The sequence below is a fragment of the Drosophila erecta genome, unplaced genomic scaffold, assembly GCF_003286155.1.
Source record: "Drosophila erecta strain 14021-0224.00,06,07 unplaced genomic scaffold, DereRS2 tig00000279-arrow-arrow-pilon, whole genome shotgun sequence".
Classification (NCBI taxonomy): domain Eukaryota; kingdom Metazoa; phylum Arthropoda; class Insecta; order Diptera; family Drosophilidae; genus Drosophila; species Drosophila erecta.
Window position 1 is genome coordinate 1,563,142 of NW_020825216.1, and position 23,259 is coordinate 1,586,400.

Below are 23,259 nucleotides of genomic sequence, written 5' to 3' on the forward strand. Positions count from 1 at the left end.
CAATAGTGGGTAGTTTCTTTCGGAAAGTAATATACTTTTAGTGCAAGTATATTAACTGAGCTCCAAATAGTGTTTAATAACATTTTCGTTATGCCAAAATGCACAATAAATCCGGTTAGGTTGGGCAGGATTTTGTCACTGGTAGTTGGGGATTTGAATTGAGTTGAGGAATGGAAGCTGCACACGCTGAGGCAGTTGGCATATGGCACATGGCATATGGCACATGGCACATGGCACATGGCACATGGTTGAATGCCTGGATGGCATGGGGACGTGGTTGGTTGTTTGCTCTCATAAGTGCGGAAATGTGGCAGGCAGGGAGCTTGGATGCAGAAAGCTAAGAGCTCAGAGCTCTGAGCAGGGAGATTGCATTCTACTCAAGTAAACTGGGGCGCCGGATAATAGACAAGAGGATGCTGCTGCTGCAATGTGGCAGTGTTGCAAGTGAGAATGCATCATTAGTGCAGGAAAAGCCACGTGTTGCTCGCGTAAAACTGCAATAGCCCACTGGGAAATACGGAGTATACCACTCTCGAGGGAGTCGAAACGAAACCATGTGGCAAATGAGGCTACAGCACAAGTGAATCCACCTAGAAGCAGAGAATACTTCCATTTCATACTTCCATTGCCCCGTTTCTCTGTCTGTATTTCTGCTTCTGTCTCCGTTGTTAAGTGACGGAGATGGATGGATGTAGATGGCACAGGACAGCAGTCAACGTTCATTTCCTTGCCGGGAAACTAATATCCAAGCAGGACGCAGAAAAAGATATACATTCCGGATTCTGTACGACGTCCGAGCGTATTGAGTTATCAATTCGATTTTTCAGGACAGGACATAACGCACGGCATTTAACATGGCTCTAAAGCTATGGCTTACTTCAATTGCGTAATCATCTAGTTAAGCTAAATAGCTAAACAGTAGATGTTGCTTTAATCAAGTGCTAAACTAAACACAGTAGCTATGCGAAATGTTATTAGCTTACCACGGGCATGTGATTTTAGCATGTTCAGTGACAATTTTGGACCACCCTGATTTAAATAGTAGCCTTAGGATAGAATGACTGTGTGCGCTTAGCTGAAATCAAAACAAGTTAAATTTCAATCCGAAAGGAACTACACTTAGCCCAAATTCAAAAGTAATATACATTTCTGTGGCAAAAACTTCTAGTGTTTTAGGATGCCGAAACACACTCCGTACACATGGCGCCAGCCGGATTTTCCCGGTGACGAAAGCGATCTGTTCTGGAAGGATCCCACACTGCTGGTCATCTGCCAGAATGCCGATGTGAATACGGCGATACAGCCGCTACTGCGAACCCTGAAGCAACCCTTCGCTCCTGGCCTGGTGGTCAGTGTGTTTGTCCACGAGACGATGAGGAATTCGTTTTGTGATCAAGTGCGCAGCTCCATGGAACCGATGTACCACCAGTCGGCCACCCACGCCAGCCATTTGAGGGCAGTGAAAATGATTGATTGCCTCAAGGCGGAAGTGGTCTGCATGCTGACGCCGGACGACATTCATTTCCGATTCAAAATGTCCAATGCCTCGCCGATTATGGTATGCGAATTCGATCACAGTTTCTTTGGAGGATCGCGACCCAGTTCGGTGGTGACTTTGCACACTTTCCGCACTGCCGCCGAATTACCCCGCCTTTTGGCCACCGAACGTGTGCCATTTGTAAGTGCCGCCATTTGGGGCAGCCAAATGGCCAACGTTTATGAGGCGGCTTTGCATCTGGATATCTCAGTAGTGTATATCAACTGCCAGGGCATAACCCTGGCTCCCATCAGGAGCTTTCTCGAGGCCGGCAAGCCGCACGTGGTGATGGCCGAGTACCACCACTTCGAGGTGATTCTCCACGGCGGCAAGCATCGGGCTATCGTGTATCCGGCTGAGGTTCTCTGGCAGCCACCAATCCGGTCATCCGCGGGATCGCAGGAGATGTCCGATGCGCAGGTACAGCAGAGCGGCAAAGTTGCCAAAGGCGGAGGGGAATCCTCCCCAAAGCTCGGACTGGATCATAGTGACTTGCTCGCTGTGGACACAAACTAACAGTACGCAGTCTATTCATTTCGATCCTAGAATAGGTTTAAATATAGTTTTTTTACACAATTGGGATTTTCTAAGCATGTTGATTATGTATATATCATAGCTGCATATTACTCGCTAGAAGGGGTATATAAATCGTGTTCCTTGCACTTAAAGAGGCGCACATAAAGCCCACATTGGTTGCTTCAGAAACATCCCAAAGCCATAAACAACTGGCGATGCGTATGTAAGTGGGCGAGAGAACAAAAATAGTTCAAGTGCCTACATTCGGCAAGCCAGAGCACTTAGTCGTGTTGCACCATCGCCCACTTGCCACACCGTACCCCCTCCCCCTTTTCGGCCCACCAGGCGCCACCTCCTTCACAGGCAGTCGTGCCACATTGCATCTATCCGCGATTTTCGCAATGAGTTTCACTTAACTTTTGCGTCACTTAAATGTAATTTGTGGAGTTTTTTGGCTCAGCCCTTGGGCTTTCGATGTGTGCGAGTGGGCGTGGCATATTCGCGGGGGCGGCGGTCCAACGTATGTGCATTTGTATATGTGTACGAGTACATACGTATACGTATGGCTGTTGTTGCTTTTCGATTCGATTGCTTTTGCCGGCGGCATCGCTGCGTTCGCCACTTTTGAGTGCATTTCAGTGTAATCAAGCGCTCACTTCAGGAGTCCTTTCCCCGTCCTTTCCCAGCCCCCCAGCCACCCAACACCCACCACCCCCTGCAAAAAAAACATGCCCAGTCCCTTGCCGCTATATGCATTTTAGCATTTCATCATTTGTTGCCAGCTTTTTGCCTGCCAACTACAAAATTTGCGCCCCTTCTCCCGCTCTTTCCATTTTGTTTTTTCCAACATTTCGATTTTGTGAGCCTACACCGAGAGAAAAAATAGGGAATAGGAGGGTGGGTTGGTTTGCGAGGCAGGCCTGGCGCATTGTTTTTATATTTTCGCCACCCACTTTTTGGCGCCTCGCTGTGTGTTTGAGTGGCCTTTTAATGCAGCCGCTTAGCGAGCGTGTTGCAAGTTGCAACTCGAGAGTTGAATTGTTTCTGCCCATTGTTATTGTTATTGTTATTGTTGTTGCTATTGTTATTGTTTGCCCTGCTGCTGGCAACGATATTCATTATTTATTTCACTGACCCAGTTGCCCCAGTGCCGGCTGGTCCATGTCCTGACCCAATTTCCCAATTCCAGTTTCAGTTTCAGCTGGCCAAATTGCCAACGCAAAAGGGGCGGAAAATACAAGCAATTCGTTCACTGCATCGAACAGAGAGTCCACAAACTTGGATCATCTCTGGGGATCCATTGAATAGCCCAAAAATTGTATTTTTTTGTATTTTGTATTTTGATGGGGGTACCCCTTATAAAAAATGCAAAAATTTGTTAAATTTTGTTTTTCCGAAAATTATAAAAGTAGTGATAGGCATAGTTAGCTATGTTTATTAGCAGCACAAAACTGTCTTCATTTTAACTGTGCCTTCTTTTTTGGCTAAGTTATGGCGAAAACCCAGTTTGAAAATATCCGATTTTTGACAACATTTTTTTTATGATTATTTTTTGATAAAAATAATCCGTTTTTTTGCGATAGCAATAAAAATAGTTGTCCAAACCTAGAATGTCATACCCCGTTGAATTCGTAACAAAATTTCCCACCGACGTGTATTCAAAAATGGAAATTCTAATTTTTTGCCATTTTTCGCAAATTTTGATGGGGGTACCCCTTATCGAAAATGCGAAATTTTGTTAAAATTTATTTTTTCGAAAATCATAAAAGTAGTGATAGGCATAGTTAGCCATGTTTATTAGCAGCACAAAACTGTCTTCATTTTAGTTGTGCCTTCTCTTTTGGCTAAGTTATGGCGAAAACCCAGTTTGAAAATATCCGATTTTTGACAACATTTTTTTTATGATTATTTTTTGATAAAAATAATCCGTTTTTTTGCGATAGCAATAAAAATAGTTGTCCAAACCTAGAATGTCATACCCCGTTGAATTCGTAACAAAATTTCCCACCGACGTGTATTCAAAAAAGTAAATTCTAATTTTTTGCCATTTTTCGCAAATTTTGATGGGGGTACCCCTTATCGAAAATGCGAAATTTTGTTAAAATTTATTTTTTCGAAAATCATAAAAGTAGTGATAGGCATAGTTAGCCATGTTTATTAGCAGCACAAAACTGTCTTCATTTTAGTTGTGCCTTCTCTTTTGGCTAAGTTATGGCGAAAACCCAGTTTGAAAATATCCGATTTTTGACAACATTTTTTTTATGATTATTTTTTGATAAAAATAATCCGTTTTTTTGCGATAGCAATAAAAATAGTTGTCCAAACCTAGAATGTCATACCCCGTTGAATTCGTAACAAAATTTCCCACCGACGTGTATTCAAAAAAGTAAATTCTAATTTTTTGCCATTTTTCGCAAATTTTGATGGGGGTACCCCTTATCGAAAATGCGAAATTTTGTTAAAATTTATTTTTTCGAAAATCATAAAAGTAGGGATAGGCATAGTTAGCTATGTTTATTAGCAGCACAAAACTGTCTTCATTTTAACTGTGCCTTCTTTTTTGGCTAAGTTATGGCGAAAACCCAGTTTGAAAATATCCGATTTTTGACAACATTTTTTTTATGATTATTTTTTGATAAAAATAATCCGTTTTTTTGCGATAGCAATAAAAATAGTTGTCCAAACCTAGAATGTCATACCCCGTTGAATTCGTAACAAAATTTCCCACCGACGTGTATTCAAAAAAGTAAATTCTAATTTTTTGCCATTTTTCGCAAATTTTGATGGGGGTACCCCTTATCGAAAATGCGAAATTTTGTTAAAATTTATTTTTTCGAAAATCATAAAAGTAGTGATAGGCATAGTTAGCCATGTTTATTAGCAGCACAAAACTGTCTTCATTTTAGTTGTGCCTTCTTTTTTGGCTAAGCTATGGCGAAAACCCAGTTTGAAAATATCCGATTTTTGACAACATTTTTTTTATGATTATTTTTTGATAAAAATAATCGGTTTTTTTGCGATAGCAATAAAAATAGTTGTCCAAACCTAGAATGTCATATATCGTTGAATTCGTAACAAAATTTCCAATCGACGTGTATTCAAAAAAGTAAATTCTATTTTTTTGCCATTTTTCGCAAATTTTGATGGGGGTACCCCTTAAAAAAAATGCAAAAATTTGTTAAATTTTGTTTTTCCGAAAATCATAAAAGTAGTGATAGCCATAGTTAGCTATGTTTATTAGCAGCACAAAACTGTCTTCATTTTAGCTGTGCCTCATTTTTTGGCAAAGTTATCAAGAAAACCCCGTTTGAAAATATCAGATTTAAAAAAAAAATTTTTTTTTGTTTTTTGTCGATAAAAATTATCAGTATTTTTGCGATAGCAATTAAAATAGTGGTCCAAAACTAGAATGTCATACCCCGTTGAATTCGTAACAAAATTTCCTATCGACCTGTATTCAAAAAAGTAAATTCTATTTTTTTGCCATTTTTCGCAAATTTTGATGATGGTACCCCTTATAAAAAATGTGAAGAATTGTTAAAATTTGTTTTTCCGAAAATCATAAAAGTAGTGATAGGCATAGTTAGCTATGTTTATTAGCAGCACAAAACAGTCTTCATTTTAGCTGTGCCTTCTTTTTTGGCCAAGTTATGGCGAAAACCCCGTTTGAAAATATCAGATTTTGAAAAGTTTTTAAAACACTTTTTTTTTGATTTCCTTAACTTTTACTAACTTTTAAAGCAAGTGCTTTAGGGAGTTATTCAGCTATAATAAAGGGAATGAAAATTGGATTGGATGACAGAACAGCGTCAAATTGAGTGGAAGATATTGTATTAGACATGTCAGAAGATGGCTCTTCAGCTGATTACAAAAGGAGCAAGAGGAGCAGGACTTTGCAGTTGAGGACAGCTGGGGGAGTCAGAAGTGAGCGGAATGAGATTGAGTGACTGGCAACAAATCCAACTGAATTCATCCATCTCTCCCACTCTTTGTGATCATCTGCCGCACGGGGCAACGAGGTCCTTTCTCGGACAATTACAAAATTTAGATTATGTTTTCGTTTTGTATTTCCCCTCTCCCCGTCTTCGTAGTCCCGTCCTGTCCTGTTCCGTTCTGTTCTGTTCTTGCCACAAACAATGCAGCTTAAATGGCGCGGGGAGTTGCAGAAGCGGGGGCATGGTGCTGATTGACAGGAAACAACGCCAACAAGTTGTTGGGGGGCGCCACAAGGAGAGGGGGCGTGGCCGGAGGAGCAGCTGTTGCCCGAGTTGGTGCTGAATTAACTTGCATTGTATAAGGACAGACAAAAGACCCTGGACGATGGCGCAAAACTTGAAGGAGCGACACTGGAATACACATAGTGAATGGGAGGAACAAAATTCAGGGAGTAACTTATGCAGCGAAATGTTTGCCATTGTGCGACGGCGTTTAAAAGTTCTGCCCCTGCCACCTGCCCCCTACCCCTTTCTCCGCATTCAGACGACACCTTTCCAACTTTCCGACGACCCTGCCACGCCCCCTCTTTCCGGCGTCGCCACCCACATATTCCAGTGCATCTCGGAAGTTCGCACATTTCTGCTTACAAAGCACACAAAATTCGCTTGCACAGCAAAGAATTTTTCGTGTATTTTTGTATTTCTTATTTAAAATAGAACCAGAAAATTCGTAAAAACTAGTGTTTTATGGCTTTACGAAGAACTAACGTCTATAATTTCTACAAACCCAGTTTTAATATAAATTTCTAAGATTTTAGAATGTACTTCCACACTGATGCTCGGATGCAGTGCAGCCTGCTGGAGATATCTGGCCAAGTGTTGGCCAAACCGTCGTCCTCCAGCATGGAGGACCCCACCCTCTCCTTCCAAGGACTCTTCTTTCAATAGCCTTTCACTTGGATGGACTTTCGCAGGATGGAGGTGGGCGGGTAGGCAGGTGGGCGAGGGGAGATGGGTGATGGGATATGGGAACCGGGAACCTTCCCATGCCGCCGGCCAGGTGCTGTTGCCACTGTTGTACGGAAACACTACAAGGATAATGGCAGCGGCAACAACTACTGCATCCGAACAACAATAAGTGGCTGCCTCGGCGTCGCTGCCATGTTGCAAAAGTAATTCAATTTGACTTTTTGTTTTGTAGCTGTCGAGGGAATGGAGGACGAAGTGGAGGACTGGGTTAGGGATGCTGCAGCTCTCAAGGATTGGCAAGAACAACGCCAGCTGGCCGAGAAACTTTTTGAGCAGCGGTTAAAGAAGTGGTCGAGGGGGAGGAGGGGTCTTGGCCATGACGGTGTATAAGCTGCACTTTCGTCGAGCGTCAATTGATTTAGCTATTGAGTTATTGCCGAGTTGGCAGCCCTCGCCTTGGGGCGGCCATTGCTTTTCCACATCCACTTCCGCTTCCGCCCACGCCCACTTCAAGGGCGGCTGAGGTAGCTGCGAAGACCCTGGCAAATCCTGCGATATCCTAAACAAATAATGTCAAGCAGGAAGAGACCTGGCCGAAATGTTTTCATAATTTTTCGGTCAAGTTATTCTATGCTATGTTATTCTTAAAAGCCACTGAGCTGTGGTCTTGCTCTTTGTGATAAGCATAATCTTTTCATTAGCCATCTTTACTTTATTATAATTTCTTATTTCTTTACTATCCATTTAATGAGAAACTTCTTAATTTCTGTCATGTAATAATTTGCACATTGTCCAATCGTGTAAGGAACCAATTAATTCGGCTTATTAATTCAAGCACGCTGCAAATGTATTTGACTAAACTCACTTATTGCCCATTTAAACCCTCTGAAATTAGTGCCGAAAACTGTTGTAAGTGGACAATTGAAAATTCGGCATAATGCTTTAATCTTCGGGCCTGCCAAAAACCAGAAACCCAAGACCAGGACGAGGGCCAACCATATGGCGCCGCAGTCTATCATTGAAAGGCAAATCACAGCTGGCTCCTATATTAATTAAATAATAATTTCAGCAATTTGGTTTTGATTACACTTGGCCCATTCCACATCCCATTCCCATTTGCCATCGTCACAATGCCGCAAAACAACTGCGCAGCTGAAGGCGAAGACACCTTAAGTGAGTCCTCCCCTGTCGGCGAGTCCGATCCCCTGGGGCAGAATATGATTTGTGGTCAAGGCGGGCGACGAAAACGAAGAAGCCATAAGCCAAATTAACAATTAAAGTAAGCCAGGCCAGTGAGACCATGGACCAGAGACCAGTGAGTCCAAAGAGACAGGACAAACAAACTGGGAACTGGGAGCTGGGAACTGGGAAAAGGGAAATGGTAACTCGGAACTTGGTGTAGATAAAACAGAGTGAGTGGCAGGCCGAAACAAACAAAAGGTCCAAGATACAATATACATGTTCGGGGTTTCGGGAATGGGAACGGGAACGGGAATAGAAATGGGCTCTCAACTCTATAGCAGTACAACTTTCATAGCCCTGATTGCTGAAGTTTTGGTGTCTAGTGTTTGTTGCTGCGGCGGGAAGGACATAATAGTTACTGGGATTCCGGCACAACACGCCGAACACTTTTGGATCTCCAAGCCAGCAGCCTTGAGCACTCCAGTTTTCCGTTCCGAGTACTGAGTACTGAGTACTGAGTACTGCCTGCAGAGGCAGTAAATTGCATTTAAAATGCCATAAATTAAGAGACAACAACTGACGATGGCGCCGATGCCGAGATAGAGGTAGAGTGGTTGGGGTTGGGGCCATTGCAGTTTCCACTATTAAAATGCATTTAAATTGTTTTTAATGTCAGCTGCATAGACGCACAAGCGCACACACACACACGCACACACTTTATGTAAGCCACACCGGATAAAGGTCACACACACACACACACACGCGCGCACGCCAGGCTTGAATGCATGCATTAAAAAAATAAATTTAAAAAAATAAGCACAAAGAGCTGGGAGGTCGACGTTAGCACTCCCAACCCCCTCTGCTAATCCAATTTGTCATAATTAAATTACTTTAAGCCACTTTCCACTTGCCAGGACGTTTTTTTGCTTTCCACCCGCCTGCCCACTCTTGAAAAGTTTTGGAGGCCGCACTTAGCGCGCGCATAAACCTCAATTAAATGCTCGCTCGGAACAAAGGCGAATCGGAGCGGGAAAACCGGAGTGGGAGTGGGAGTGGCATTGGCGTGGAGGTGAGACGGGCGGAAAATGTGAAAAAACGCGCGATGGGCTAAATGCCGGTGGGATGGAAAAGTGCAGCATGCTTTCGGGCGCATTAATATCGAATGAGAAATAATTACAAGTGCTTAACCAGGCGATTTCGATGCTCATTACACTGCTGGCTTGCTGGCCACGCCCTCTTTGCCATCCCCACACTTTCCCGCCTACAGCAGCCATAGATACACACACACTCGCACGCAGGCATAAACATTCATTAATAGCAAAAACCGTTAACTGGCAACGGCCACAAAATGCGAAGAACCATTCTCTTTAGAAAATTGCATGGAATCGATGTGAGGCAAGTCACTCATCGTTGGAAACATGTTGATGCCAAAACGATTTTATCGGCCTAAAGCTACAGCAATTGAATAGAGCTTGCAAGGAAAATAATATCACTCATACGACATGTTGCCCAATCAAGCTTCACTATATTACTCATACGCACTGCTGACTTGGCTTGCTTATAATTATGCTGAAGTTGTTTCCTTCAAAGAAACGAATCACAATTCACTTGTCGACCATCGCTAAGGAAATTTGATTTTAATTGGACAAAATGTGACAACGATTAATTTACTCGTCAATGGAGAATATTGGCTTTGCAATTTTAACTGGCACGCATAAAGGTATCAGTTAAATGGAGATTACGGGAATGTTATGTTATTTGACTAATTGGTCAATGACAAATTAAAGCAGAAAATTTGAAAATATGTTTTTGCAATTAACAAGATGGCTTTTGATGCGCACCTTTCAATGAAATAGGAGAAACCGAAATCTGCGCAGAAATTGTGTAAATTAATACACTTGTGCTGGGTCAAAGTGGAATCAAAGAAAGGCGGAAATTAATTTTTAGATGGGAAACGCTGTATGCCAAAGGTAAACAGCTTAATGAGCCTAACTGAACTTTAAAATGACCGAAATTGAGAGCATATTGTATTAGCCAAAATAGAGTGTGCTTTGTATGCAATTTAAATGAGCGCAAAACCGTAAAAATTCAAGCCTCATCAGCTTAGCACTTAGTGCGACCATTTACCCGGAAAATCTCCGGTAATTGAAAAAAAAAATCAATTAATTGGAATCGTGCATAATGAATGTCGGACGAACGTGTTTACAAGACCGAAAAGGCAAACAAACCGATTTACGATGACAAAATTACTCATTTACAATGCAATTTTGACGCTACCTATACGGGGAATCTGTTATATGTTTGTTATATGTGTATGTAGGTATGGAGGTGTGGAGGCTATGTAATACCTTAATATACTATTATGTATTTTATACATTGTATCCCCGCTGCTTTGTTCTGATGGCCAGTAAATCATTGGCCGAAATTGGTGTGCTGGGCAAACACGGCGTAAATGAATAAATATTAAAATGTCCAGCCATGTCCTGGAACTGTCCAAACTCGTCCTGTTCACTCTCCCTGTGTGCTGACTTACTCATCTGGCATTTGAAAATGAACAAAGCGATTAAAAGCACAAAACACTCAGCCCGAAAATGGGACGGGAGATAGAGCAAGCAAACTTCTGAGCCATTACACAACAAAATGGCGTTAACAGCGCAGCAAAAACTGTTAAAATCGGGATAGTAAGGCACTAGTTATACCCTTTGAGAGTTATGCTTTTCGTTGGGCATTTCCGCTTTGGGTGGTGCTGAAATACCCAACTTTCTGTGCAGGACTTGTGTGTGTGTGTGGAAACCAGACGAAACAATATATAAACAACAATTCAAATGCAAAAAACACACTTAAACACTCACATTGCAATAATATTTTTACATTTCATGTTGCCAAAAGGTTTATCCAGCGAGCAGACGGAAGTGAAAACTCTCTAACGAAGGCAAAAAAAGTGCAAAAAAATCAAGTCCAACCACAGGCGGACAGCAGAGCACCACTGGGAATTACCAAACGGGGTGGTGGTTGGTGGTTGGTGGGTGGTTGGTGGGTGGTGTGCGCAGAAATATGCAATGATAATCTGAAATGCAAACAGAAAGTGGCGACTCACTCCTCAGCACATGAGGGCCATCAGGATCAGCATTTGCATCCGCATACTCGTATGCATCACCATACACACACCCATCAACGTCAACATCAGGGGGCGAAATGCTGTTGGTTTTCCCATTGGCTGCTGATGTTTCTGATTCCGCAGCAGCCGCTACTGTTTGCCAGTCAATCAATGCAGCCACCCATCCACTGAACCACTGAACCACTGAACCACCGAACCACCAAACCACCACTGAGCAACTGCACCACCATGGGTGAGGGTAGCGCTAATTGTGATGGATTAATTGGCCAGGCCAAGCTCAACCGCATTATTTAGCTGCATTTTAAAGGCCAATGACAACTGCGCTAATGGTCTGGCTTGTTTTTTGGCTTACAATGTGGTTCTGCAATGGGCAACAGGTCAATTGGGCCCTTTAAAGAGCTAAATTGCTGAATTAGTAACTGACTGCAATTAAATATAAACTATCAGTTTCTACTTATAATTACTGCTGTACGAAAAAACGCGAATCAAATTAGTCGATGTCGCGCTGGTATTTCCTTGACCTGCATTATTTACAAACTTCTCGCTTACCACTTCACTACTTATTTATTTATTTACATGCAACATTTCAATTAAATTTCAATTTATTTCTGCAAGCTCATTGATTATGCATGGCAATTAATTTTATGCGATTTTCAGTATGCAATATTTTCAATTAGTCTGGCCAGTGGCAACCAGGAGAACAGGATAACAACTGGACTGGATCCGGGTGGGGATTTGAGGGACATAGACATCATAATATGCTAACTATCCCTCCGCTCGGTGTAATTAATACACGGCGGTGGGTGGGATTGGGTTTGGATTGTCATTCCAGAGATTGGATGGCTTCAGGGATCCATGGCAAAAGGATTATGCAGTGGACAGGATGAGGCCGAGCCAGGCATATTGAATGTCCGAGGAACAGACAATTAGTTGCTCATGTGACAAATACAAGGCCGGGGAAAATGGCAATGAAAGAAGGAAAAACTATGACTGAGCGGGTGGTTGGCATCTGGCATCTAAAATTGCATTTAAATAATGGAAAAGGCTGAAACAAAAGGCCGGTCAAACAAAGACAAGCTGCAGCCAAATGGCCAACAAAAGCCGAAAAGGAAGGAAGGAAACAAACGAAGGTTGAATGGAAGGAAGGAAGGGAGGAAGGAAGTAACTTGGCTCAAATCAAGAACATGTAAATACAAACAGGCCGATGTTTGACGCTTGGCTAGCCACTGTCCAAAACTACTGACGCCTGACCTCTGACCCTTTACATTCCTCAGCTCCCCGACCGAAATCCGCTTCAAAGAAGCGAATTGTATACTTCAATTGCAATTCATTTATTGCGAGACATTCTTCTTCTCTGTACTTTTGGTTTGCCTAGGGATTCCTGAATAAATGATAGCTCAACTCTGCTCGCACTCTGTCATCAGATATGTTACATATATTTGTTTGTGAAGATACATATAAGCGAGTATATATACATATATGTATATTTATATATGTGTGAACGCGCTGAAACTTGAGAATCACGTCATTAGCACTTTGTTTGCGTCGGCCACGCGGCGTATGCGTAATAAGCAACATCACACCGCGAAACACCAACAGCGATGCAAATAAGAAGCTAATTAGGCGCTGATTGATGCCTCTTCATGGCCAACAGCCATACAATATGGTAATGAATGAATGTTGGCCTCTTGGCTAATGGATATACAAAACCCGAAACTGAAATGTCCCGAAAAGATAGCCAAGCGCTGTCAAAGGCGAATTGCATAACCATTGTAGATGCCGCCGAGGGGGAAAACCATCGCAGGGGAGCTAAGCGCCTTAAGGCAGCTGCTTCCACCTCCACCTTCACCTCCCACACCCAATCCTCCCGCTCATGCTGTGGCATCTCCACCATTCATCAGCTGCCAGTTGTCAATTGTCAGTTGTCACTTGGCTGCCTCGTGTGGCCTGCTAATGCGATGCGTTGCGTTGCGAGGCGCATCTGAATGATGCAGCAACTGGAAATCGCTGCCTGCAAATGGCAACTATGTGTGCAGCATCAACTGGCATGCAGCATAGCTGGCAAACTGGCAGGACCAGATAGGCAGCGGCGGAGGCAGCTCACTAATTGCCACCAAACGGAAGGAGGTAAAAGAGAGCAGGCGTGACCACCACCCATGAGATCGCGTTAGTTACGTTGTTAGGCTGGGTCGAATTTCGTCGGGTATCTGGGTAGATGCGTAGCGAGGAGCTTAGAGCCGGGTCTTCTGGGAAAATCGCTGGTTAGCGAAAGTCTTTAAGCGAAAAGCTGACACCGCTCTAAAGCAACTTTGCATAATTTGTAAGGTGCTCATGGTACGCATATTTATTGAATTCACTTGAATATAAGCTAATATATCCGAAATATATACCTTTTCTACATTTTTAATTTTTGATACCATCATCAAAATTTGCGAAAAATGGCAAAAAAATAGAATTTCCATTTTTGAATACAGGTCGATAGGAAATTTTATTACGAATTCAACGGGGTATGACATTCTAGGATTGGGCAACTACTTTTATTGCTATCGCAAAAATACTGATTATTTTTAACAAAAAAAAATTATAAAAAAAATTTTGTCAAAAATCGGATATTTTCAAACGGGGTTTTCGCCATAACTTAGCCAAAAAAGAAGGCACAGCTAAAATGAAGACAGTTTTGTGCTGCTAATAAACATAGCTAACCATGTCTGTCAATACTTTTATGATTTTCGGAAAAACAAATTTTAACAAATTTTCACATTTTTTATAAGGGGTACCCCCATCAAAATTTGCGAAAAATGGAAAAAAATTAGAATTTACTTTTTTGAATACACGTCGATGGGAAATTTTGTTACGAATTCAACGATATATGACATTCTAGTTTTGGAGAACTACTTTTATTGCTATCGCAAAAATTCTGATTATTTTTAACAAAAAAAAATTATAAAAAAAAAATTGTCAAAAATCGGATATTTTCAAACGGGGTTTTCGCCATAACTTAGCCAAAAAAGAAGGCAGAGCTAAAATGAAGACAGTTTTGTGCTGCTAATAAACATAGCTAACTATGCCTGTTCCTTCTTTTTTGATTTTCGGAAAAACAAAATTTAACAAATTTTCGCATTTTTTTTAAGGGGTACCCCCATCAAAATTTGCAAAAAACGGTCAAAAATAAAAATTTTCAAGTTTGAACACAGGTGGATAGCGAATTTTGTTACAAATTGAACGAGGTATGCCACTCCACTTTTGGACAACTATTTTTATTGCTATCGAAAAAATAGACAAAAAATGTTGTCAAAAATCTTATATTTTCAAACGGGGTTTTCGCCACAACTTGGCCATAAAGGAAGGCATAACTAAAATGGAGACTGCTCCTAATAAACATAACTCACTATGCCTATCCCTACTTTTATGATTTTCAAAAAAACAAATTTTCCCATTTTCGATAAGGGGTTCAAAATGGTCAAATATAAAAATGTATAGGTGGAGAATTTCGCTACAAATTCAGCGAATGGCAAACATTTAAATGCCCAAGCTTACAAGCCAATCGTCTGGGCCCGTAATTGCGTGATCATTGAGTTAGGACATTTAACATTTGGACCATTATGTGCGTTCTAATTGCGATCAATGCTCTTTAGTTGGATATCCGATTTGCCCGACTCCGCCAAAGGACTATGTCGCGAATGGCCCGCAACATTGGGCGGAACTTGGTGCGCTGCCAGTGGATGTTATCCCTGCCACGTTCCAGCAGGATCTTGATGAGTCGCTCACTGCCTTGCATGTCCCGCAGGATCTCCTTGAAGAACTTGCTAAAGAAGAGCAGTTCCTTGGGAGTGGCCAGGTATTCGATCAGCGGTCTCATGAGATTTACAACCTTGTCGGTGGAGTTGCTGCAACTTTGGGCGGTCAGAATTATAATATTTTAAAATCGGAAATGCACCACATGTCCGGCACTTACTAGTTGCGTATGTTCTGCATATTGGTGGAAACGTACTTCTTGGCCAAACGATAGCCCAAAGAGTTCGAGACCAGAGCCTTGAAGGTTCGCCTGGCGTTTTGCTTTCGCACTCCCGAGCTCTCGAACGTCCATTCAAGGACTCTCTGCAGGACGACGGCGTTCCGCGAACAGGCCAAAGCGGTCAAGAGCGATTCCTTCTCGGCGGCAAAGTTCGAGCGTTTATACATCGACTCCACGGTATCACGGTCCCCTTCCGTGCCGAACTTGACCGCCGTGCAAAAGACCGTTTCCCGCTCTCGAATGGTCATCCATCCGCCCTTCGCCGGCGTTCCCTTTAAGAATTCCCTACGAGCGAGACTCACACAGGCGGGCAGCTCGTACTCGCAGGCCAGCCTGATGATGACGGGGCGGTGGGTCATGTTGCCCGAGGAACTGGCCAAGTCCGAAGATAGCACCCGCTGGAACTGCCGCTCCAGAAGGTGGCGCATGTAGGTCTGCGACAAAGCGAACACACTGATTTATGCCTTTCAAAGATCCGTGCACCCACCTTATAGATCAGATAGTTTGGGTTCCTCTTGGCCACGTTGTTGATCCGCTCGAAGTTTACCTCGGTGGCTGCCCAGACCACGAATTCGTCCTCGTGCTCAAGATAGCCGAGCATGCCCAGGGCCATGTCATACTCAATGTCGCCACTCCAGGCAAAACTGAATAGATCGTCGACCAACTGGGCGCGGTTTACACGATGGATGAGACGAAAGGTTGTGGGATCAGCGAGCGTTTTGTTCAGCAGCTGCCAGTTGTGGAGGTCATAGTTCACGCGGCATGGAGCCGAGTGTTCCACATTGAGCAGTATCCAATCATTGGGCCCCGCCTCCAGTTTGTCCAGTAGAACGGTATTAGATTTACTCGAAGACTTAGAGGTCGGACAGGTGAGCCAGCGGCTGAAGGACATCATTTCCGAATTTTTGCACCTGGGGCAGGTATAGCTGAGCGGAACCCACCAGCACGGATTCTTGGACAATTGGTTTCGAAACTGCGGAGTGACGAAGAAACGCTGCTGACTTACGATAGCCGCACTATTGTCGTAGTTCCGGGTGACGGTGAGCAGGGGATATCCCGCTTGGCCTAGCCAGCACTTCATGATCCTTGTGATATTCAGACCCTTGCCCAAGCGTCCATTGCGGTCCACCTGCAGTTGCAAAATTCTCCAAAAGTCCGAGGATGTGGCGGTGCGATTGGCATACTCAGCCAGATAGCGACGCAGTGCGGTCAGCCACGCCTCCTCGCCCATGACGCGGTGCATCATATCGAAGAGCACGGCTGCCTTGCGTTCCCCAATCTCATTGTACGCCGCCCAAATGTGACTCTCATCGGGCACCGATGCCGTCACCAGATCCGTATTTACATGGGCATCGTAGTCGAGGACCGAAAGGTAGAGCTGCAGGGCGTGCCGCTCCTGGTAATCCCACTGCGGACGCAGTTTGTGCACACCAAAACGCGAGAGGTACAGGGCAAAGGCGTTCTTCAGCCAGATCTCGTGCCACCAGGCGATGGAGACCAGGTTGCCGAACCACTGGTTCACCACAATCATGGCCACAGCCCGTGCCACGCGCTGTTGATCGTCCATGGAACTCCGTTGGCTATCGTACAAAACAGATTCCTCCGCGAAGGTGGGCATGCCCCAGTTCTCCTTCGACTTAAAGGCGAAATCCGGCAGTGCCACCAAATCGATCTTCTTCTGCCGGATGGTACTGTTGAAGAGGTCTTCGTAGAAGGAGAGCAACGGTGCCACCACCATGTTGGCGAACTCCGTCTGCGGCAGTGCATCCGGACGAGCCCACGTGCTAATTGGACAATCCGATCGCTCGCTGGACGTGAAACCCGGCCTGTCGAACTTGCTGATCATGAAGGCCACCAGGTACGTCTGCATTGGATGGCTCTCGACGAACTGCGTCCACACGTAGTCCTTCAGGCTGGCACTTCAGTTATCAGGACGATAGCAGTACAGTACATTTGAGTATCATTTTGGAATCGCTACTCACTGGCGCGTGGTCCGCTGGACGGGCATGTTGGATAGAGCGCGGTACAGATGCGGATGTGCCAGATTGATCTGGAAGGGTGTCCTAAAAATGGGATCATCGAAGCAGGGGAATGCCTCGCGGGCGTGGTTCGGTTCGAACTGGGTGGCCGCCAGCCATTGGGTTAAAGTAGTATTATGATCCACATAATTGCTGCGATAGAATCCATTGTTGTCACCTCTCAACACACTAGTAAATGCCACCCGCAAGGAGTAAGTGACGTTGATCTTGAGAGGACTCCTTACGTACACAGTCAGTCGACTCAGTTTAATGTCCATCTGTATACTGCTGACCGGCACTGAGCTGCCACCCTTGATGGACAGGGTCACCGCCCCCCGCTTGCCAATCGCCAAGTCGTGGGAATTCAGCACTATTCTGTTTGTCGATCTCTCCGATCTTAGATCAATGACCACCATACCGCCGAAGGGCTGGTGAGGTTGGTTGATCCGCGTCACGATGTCCACGCGATAGCGGAGGGGAACCAACCACTTTGGAAGGCGACTGGCATCGGTTTTGTGAGCTGGTAGGTGGAAAAACAGGGCGGTGAGTATTGCCAGGTAGCTCAGTTGCATGATTTCAAGGACTGATTTACTTTGTTTATGTTTCTCAGCCGAGTCAAGTGTGTGCCTAATTGGAAATTCGTCAGGCCAGCCAACAAAAAACACAAAGCATTCGACAATTCTATACCTAGTATATATTCGCACAAGCGCATACTGGTATTTCTATTAGCAGGTTTCATTAATTCGTCGGCAAGCAAAGTCAAGTGAAACATGTTGTATACAAAATATATATCTCATAATTGCTTGGAAATGTCTAGAGCTCAAGTTATTCGACAACAAAAGCAATTCCCAATGGATGTAGATTTAATTGAGGAGCAATAACCTATTTCTCGTATACAGTAACAGAAATATGAATGCAAATTATTGCGAAACTTTCGTTTGTTTGAGGCAAGAAGCAATAATTCGGAGTGTGGACGGATGGAATCTGTATCCGAATTTGTGGTTTTCATCAGTGTTGCAGATGGAACGAAAAGGAATCCAATCGAAATCGCACTCATGGAGCTAAATGGGGGGCGGACTGTGGGCGGGGCTCGGACGAAAAGGGGCGACAAACCACAGCATAATGTCATTAGCGCATGTTGGTTGGTCTCCTCTTTCACTCGTTATCTTGTGCGTGTGTGTGTGTGTGTGTGTGTGTGTGTGCGCGCGTGTGTGTGTGTAAGTGTATGTGTGAGGCTTGGGCAATAAATTTCCAATTTTCGTGCAATTTTCGCAGAGCGGCATGCATACATATACGAATATACATACATATATACCTTTGAGTATACCGGTGCTCGGTGTCCGCTGTCCGCTTTCTGTTGTCCGTATAACGGAGAGTTGTGTTTTTAGGGGCCAGAGCCTGGCGTACTCATAAATACATTGACCAATAACATAATTTTTGTTTGTGTTGGTATATTGCCAAATGACCTCGTTACCCCGGCGGCAAAATCGAGGCAGGAAAATCACTGCCACAACACGACACAAAAAGGCGACAAAGGCACCGAACGTGCGGCATATGTTTCTCTGTGTGGGTGGTGGTGGTGATGGTGGTGTTGGTTTTTGGGGGGCACTGGGCGTGGGTGGCGTAGGGGGCGTGTTCCTGGGCCGAACGGAAGTCGGCTGAGACCCCTCGACAGTCGCCGTTGCGGCATTATAATTAATGGGCATGATGGGCCATGCAAGCCAGCATTTTCATACTACTGACCTTTCGTGTACCTCTGGCCCTTCTCTGATTTCTGGGATATTAAATGTAACGATGCAAGTTGGCTATGAATACGACACGTAGTGTGTGCCACTGTCCGCAAGGTGGCGCTCGTGTGGCTGCTGCTGATGATGATGATCACATGCTATTAAACCGCAATACAATAGCAATTTTCAAATAAATGATTTATGGCTCTGGACATGACACACACAGCTGTCGTCTGTTTGTGTGTGTGCGTGTGGATTGCTGGCAAATGCCAAAACTGCCGCAGTCCCTCAGTTGCTGCCCATAAACCAAACCAAACCAAACCAAACCAAAAAAAAGAAAAACCTGGAAGGGAGAAAAAAGGGAAAGGAAAAACAGGACGAGGCTTGAAAGCCAGAAAAACTGAGAGCCAAATGCCCGGCGGAAGGTCGGAGGTGCTGACTGAGATGGTGGGTTGGTTTTTTGATGCATGGCCGAGGGTTCATAAAGTCGATTTCCACAGGCCAATTGTTGGAAACTGCAGTCAGTGAATTAAGTCTGTTCAATTGTCAGCCAAGTAGAATTTCCTTCGATTTCCTTTCGGTTCTCAATAGGCTCCACTCTACCTTGGATGCTGATAGTGCCCTTATTTTCCAGTCAAGTCAATTACGATCATGAGTGTGTGGTTTCAGATATACTCGCATCAACTTGTAAGTTAAACGTTGCTTGCCTTTTTGTGTACAGTATTGCGCCAAGATTTTGTTACTTTTGATGGGGGAAACTGTACCCCAGCTACCCCACCATCTGTCTAAATTGCTTTCGATTGATGGAACTGATGGAAGATTGTTGTCCAGGTGCCATTCAGTTTTCCATACCCCTCTACTCACATATCACGTATACGCACATAGTATGTGGGGGATGCCAAGCTGTTGATTTGGCCACTTCACATGGCACACCTTGCAAATCCCATGAAAAGCTGAAGGAAATTGTGAGTCGAGAAAATGATGATTTCGTTCTCCAGCCGCTATTAAGTCATAACATTTATATATCCCCATTTCATACCCCGACAAATCAGCGCAACGAGGTGGAAGGAAAAGTTGAAATGCAGAGAAGGGAACTGGAACTGGAACTGTCATGGCCAAGATGGCAATGGGTACGTTCGTTCACCTGTCTCAAGCACACATCGAGATATAGCCACGTTGATGTCTCCATTTTGTGTGAGTGTGGTGATGCCATTGTTGCTGCTGTTGTAAAATTTAATGCAAAACTCGTTTATAAACAGACAACTGGCAAACGAAGCGAAAGAAGGAGGGAAAAAGAGAGGGGGAAAGGAAGGAACGGCCAAATTCAGCGGGAAGGGCAAACGACATCGTCATTTTCTGCTCAAACGTTTGCGTGACAGCACCACCCACTAAGAATGCCTCGCACCACCCAACTAACCAGCCATAATTTTACCACCCAACCACCCAACCACCCACCCACCGAAGCCACCCGCCAAGTTGGCTGCCATTTTGACAGATGCCAAACGCAAAGCGAGCAAAGCCCAACAATTTTTATTTGTCTTTGTTGCTTAGCTTGGCTAGAAGGCAAATGGCCAAAACGCGTCAAAATTACTGAAGGCCAGAGATACCCTATAAATACACTACGCATGAGAAATTGTTCAATTAAATTGTAATCTAAAATTTCAAAAATAATTGATGAAATATTACACATCAAATGTTTATTAATTGTTCTACATCCCGAGGTTCAATGAGCTATTTATTTTCCACAAGGATGCTGTTCATATTTGTACTTTTCTACGCTACAGGTATATAGTATTGTATAAATATATGCGTATGGAAGCGGATTGATATTTATTCAAATCCAAAACAGTATCAATATCGCATTGCTAGTGTGTAGCAATATTTAATATTTAATATAGGGTGTGCAAAAACAGCAGAGGAAGTAACTTGTGGGCGATGTTTACAGCTCTGCCGTGGACCATCGTTAGTTGGTTTTTACGACTCGAAACGCTGCTGACCACCAGCACCCAATCCCCAACTCCGGACCTTAGTCCCCCGAAACCAAACCTCCGGTAACCATAAAGATTAATACCGTAGACCCACCGCTCCTTCCGGAGCGATAACAGTTGTGAGGTCATTGCAGTGGCTCGCAAACTGCGGCAATCGTTATTATTGCAATTTCATTAGATGGAAGCCACAAAAATGAAATAATTAATGGCGGAGTGAAACTGAAATAATTGCCAACGAAAATTGTTCGGTGCGGGTGGTTGATTTCTGCGGGGCGTGGTGGCTGGTGCCTAATGATTTATAATTTATGGAATTGAACGAAAAATTATAACAATTAAATGTCGAATTTCGATTGCATTGCCAATCTAAGCGCTCAATTAATAACTAATGGGATTAACAATTGGAGACAAAAGCGCTACTTAAATGTAGCAAAATGAACGAAAAAAGGGAAGATAAACCGTAATTGTACAATTGTACAATCATTTTATGCAAAATGGAACCTTATTGCGCTGGATATTATAGTATAATAAGCATGGATGCATAAAATCTAGCTTATTAGTTATAAATTCGCAAATGTAGCTTTCCGTATTTGTATTTTTATCGATATATATTTTATTATAATTATAATTATTAATATATATTTTCTTGTTGACTATTTATTTGAACGACAATGTAAGCTCAGAATTCCTTCATATATTTATTTTTGATCCACTGCCAAGAGCCGGAAAACTGACCCAAACACGAGCAGCAGTCGCACTACGACTATGTGTCCATATTGAGGCTACGAAATAAAGGAAAAAACTCCATAAAGTTTTTGCAATTGCTTAAACGTGCCGTTCGGGCCGCATCATAAACCAGAAGGAGGCTAAACCCATCCTCCCACATAGTTGGGGACTTTAAAGCCTTTAAATTCGAATTGCATTCTCTAAGTGTCGGGCATTCCCGGGGGGTCAAAGTGCAGGCTATTTGGCTGTGTGGGTGGGATATTTGTGTTGGTATGTGTATGTGCTTGTGTGCCACATAGCCACATTCGGGGCTTCTGCATTTTGAATTGCCTACGTTTCGGGGCAGTCATTTTTGGGGCTCTAATAACTTACGGCTCAGTGGTAAAAGGCAACAACAGAAAAGTTAGGTGCATTGTTCAAGATTTGTTTCAATTTCCCCATGCAAAACTCGGGCTTCCTTTTACACACACAAGGCTAATGGCTATATACACTCACCAACTGCTTAAATATGCTGACATGTATGTATATGTATGCAAATAAGCAACAACAACTCCCCGGCATACAATTTCAAATGATCTAATGAAACAACAACGGAATGAGCAACAACAAAGACACATAAAAACACCACACGAAAGTGGGCGGGAAAACCAAAGGAAAACTCCTTTCTAGCCTTCCTGAAAAATATCATTGAGTGTGTGTGGTGCACGGAAAAGAGAGGGAATGGGTACAAGTGGGTTGAGAATGAGCAGAAAAGGTGAAAATCCACTAAAGAAGGAGAGGAAAGGAAGAGCATGACTACAATAGCAAAATAGCATGAAAAATCAACGGAAGGGGTGATTGCAGAATGCAATTCGAGTAAACAACACAAGGTACTCATTTCACTACTTCACTGCATTTTCATTTTCATTTTCAGTTTTATTTTTATTTTCAGATTGATGCTTTGTTGAAGTTTCGCAGGAAGTACGTTTTAAGCTTATGGATCCAGACTGTTTGCTTCTTAATTAAGTTGAAAGTACTTCCTCATCCAGTTGAGCGCAATCGAACTTATTTCCTTGGCTAACATAACAAAATACAATGTTTGGTTGTTGCTACAAAAAGTGTTACAATTTAAAAAGCTGAAGTGTCCAGGGAAATGGAAACCTCATCGGCTGCACACACAAATTTCTCCTCGGCCCCAAGATAAATTTAATCAAATTTGTTGTCCCTTAACAAAACTGTGGAAATCTTGTTAAAATTTCGCATTGGTGAGTGGTGACTGGTGACTGGTGAGTGGTGAGTGGGCGCCCCCCTTGGTTTTCTGTATCAGTAGCTGCAACTGTTTTACTGCGGCTGGGGCATGCAACGCCCCTTAACTTTTAACCCATTCCTGGCCCGTATCCGCAGCCCCCTTAACCCATAGACCCCCCACCCCTAGCACAGTTTTATCAATGCAGCGTCAGGCGTCGCCAAAGGCGACGACCAAAAGCAGTTTGCGGCCAAGTGGGAAGGGGATGGAGCATCGGCGCAGGAGCGAGAGGGCCAGAGGAAGCTG

The 23,259-nt window shown here is 43.6% G+C and overlaps 3 protein-coding genes across 3 annotated transcripts in view; 1 reads left to right on the forward strand and 2 right to left on the reverse strand.

Annotated features, from left to right (window-relative positions):
• Nucleotides 1-23,259, reverse strand: part of LOC6551729 (serine-rich adhesin for platelets) — an 80,806-nt gene that overhangs the window by 31,013 nt on the left and 26,534 nt on the right. The gene's annotated exons all lie outside the window — the stretch shown is intronic.
• LOC6551730 lies at nt 1,077-2,113 on the forward strand. Its single transcript, XM_001977180.3, has one exon. It carries the CDS (start codon nt 1,178-1,180, stop codon nt 2,051-2,053), a length of 876 nt encoding a protein of 291 aa, XP_001977216.1. The 5' UTR covers nt 1,077-1,177; the 3' UTR covers nt 2,054-2,113.
• LOC6551731 (aminopeptidase N) lies at nt 14,721-17,865 on the reverse strand. Its single transcript, XM_001977181.3, has 4 exons — nt 17,255-17,865; nt 15,760-17,191; nt 15,213-15,706; nt 14,721-15,150 (listed from the first exon to the last, which is right to left on the reverse strand). Exons 1-4 carry the CDS (start codon nt 17,860-17,862, stop codon nt 14,889-14,891), a joined length of 2,796 nt encoding a protein of 931 aa, XP_001977217.1. The 5' UTR covers nt 17,863-17,865; the 3' UTR covers nt 14,721-14,888.